Source organism: Otolemur garnettii, unplaced genomic scaffold, assembly GCF_000181295.1.
Source record: "Otolemur garnettii isolate 467f Iridium unplaced genomic scaffold, OtoGar3 scaffold00052, whole genome shotgun sequence".
Classification (NCBI taxonomy): Eukaryota; Metazoa; Chordata; class Mammalia; order Primates; family Galagidae; genus Otolemur; species Otolemur garnettii.
In genome coordinates, this window is record NW_003852447.1 from 7,205,443 (window position 1) to 7,207,302 (window position 1,860).

Here is a 1,860-nt window from a genome sequence, read left to right on the forward strand (position 1 = left end):
AACTCAGGGCCAGGTACACTGCGACATGCTTGTAATCCCAGCATTCTGGGAGTCTGAGGCACGAGAATCACTTGAAGTCAGGAGTTCACAACCAGCCCAGGCAGTCATGATACCCCCATCTCTATAAAAATCTTGACAAATAATTGGGTGTGTTGCTGTGTTCCTGTCTTCTTAGCCTCTGAGAAGGCTGAAACAGGAGGATCGCTTGAGCCCAGGAATTGGAGGAGGCTACAGTGAGCTATGATCATGCCACTGCAGTAGCTCAGGCAACAAAGGGAGACTCTGTCTTTTCTTTTTTTTTTTTTTGTTTTGAAACAGTCTCACTCTGTTGCCTAGGCTTTAGGGTGCTGTGGCCTCAGTCTAGCTTACAGCAACTTCAAACACATGTATTCAGGTGATCCTCCTGCTTCAGCCTCCTGAGTAACTGGGATTACTGGTGCCTGCCATGACACTGAGCTAAGTTTTCTATTTCTAGCAGAGACCCGGGGGGTAGGGGTGGGGGTAGGGGATGGGTCTTACTCTTGCTCAGGTTGGTTTCAAACTCCTGAGCCCAAGGGATCCTCCTACTTCCACCTCCCAGAGTGCTAGGATTACAGGAGTAAGTCACTGTGCCTGGCCAAGACCCTGTCTTAAAAAAAAGAAAACACTCAAAATACCAGAATATAGTTTATTAATCATCAAACCTTTAGAAGATTATATGATTTATCAAATGTAATAAATTTTTATGTTTTGTGTAAAGTCTAAGCCAACAGTATTTTGACAAATTTGGTCAAAAAATTGGTTAGTATGTAAGCATTATCTCCAATGGCTGCATCAGCTAAATGAGGTATCAAATGTAATAAATTTTTATGTTTTGTGTAAAGTCTAAGCCAACAGTATTTTGACAAATTTGGTCAGAAATTGGTTAGTATGTAAGCATTATCTCCAATGGCTGCATCAGCTAAATGAGGTACTGCAGATCTTTTGATAGAACTCTGTTAATATATACATGTAATTATCTTAACCTTCATACATTCTCCTATTATTTTAGTTAACTACAAGGCTTACTTTTTTTATTTTTAACATTTGCTGGTAATATTAGAAGTTGTGTTTGATAAATGGTTATTCTATATGATTCAAAGATTGATATTTAATTTATACATGGCATGAGTAACTTTAGTGAAGTAATAGCTTTGTCCTGAAAAAAAAGTCTTTTATTTTTTCTTTTGAGACATTTTTTGTTGCCCTGGGTAGAATGCCATGGCATCATACCTCACAGCAACCTCAAACTCTTGGGCTTGAACATTGCACTTGGCTCACCCTCCTGAGTAGTTGGGACTGTAGGCACTCGCCACTATGCCCAGCTAGTTTTTCTATTCGATAACTCTTGCTCAGGCTAGTCTTGAACTCCTGAGCTCTCTTGAACTCCATCCACCTCTGCTTTCCAGAGTGCTAGGGTTACAGGCATGAGCCACCACTCTCATCCTGGAAAAAAAGTCTTATAAACATGTTGCTGTCATAACATTGCAGTAACACTTGGCCTAATATTTTTGCACAGGGCTTTCATTTTAAAAGGCCTCATACTGGTTTAAGCTGATGTGAATGATTTTTTGGGGGGTGGGGTGGGGGTCTAGTGTTTTTGACAGCAATGTTATACAAAGTAAATACCAATAGTAGCTGAGTATGAGTTAATCTAATCTTTATCTCTCAGTTTAAATTTCCAGTTTTGCCCTTCCTCAAGAATATATGGTTTCACGGCTGTGGATCTCAAACCAAGTGGTGAAGATGAGGTAAAAATTTTGCTTAAAAATATTTGTAGGCTCGGCGCCTGTGGCTCAAGCAGCTAAGGCGCCAGCCACATACACCTAAGGTGGCGGGTTC

The 1,860-nt window shown here is 40.5% G+C and overlaps 1 protein-coding gene across 1 annotated transcript in view; it reads left to right on the forward strand.

Annotated features, from left to right (window-relative positions):
- Positions 1–1,860, forward strand: part of HECTD1 (HECT domain E3 ubiquitin protein ligase 1) — a 112,183-nt gene that overhangs the window by 105,569 nt on the left and 4,754 nt on the right. The window contains exon 39 of the mRNA XM_023514398.1: positions 1,691–1,794. Within this exon, the coding sequence (XP_023370166.1) occupies positions 1,691–1,794 (104 nt within the window). The remainder of the gene's footprint in view (positions 1–1,690; positions 1,795–1,860) is intronic.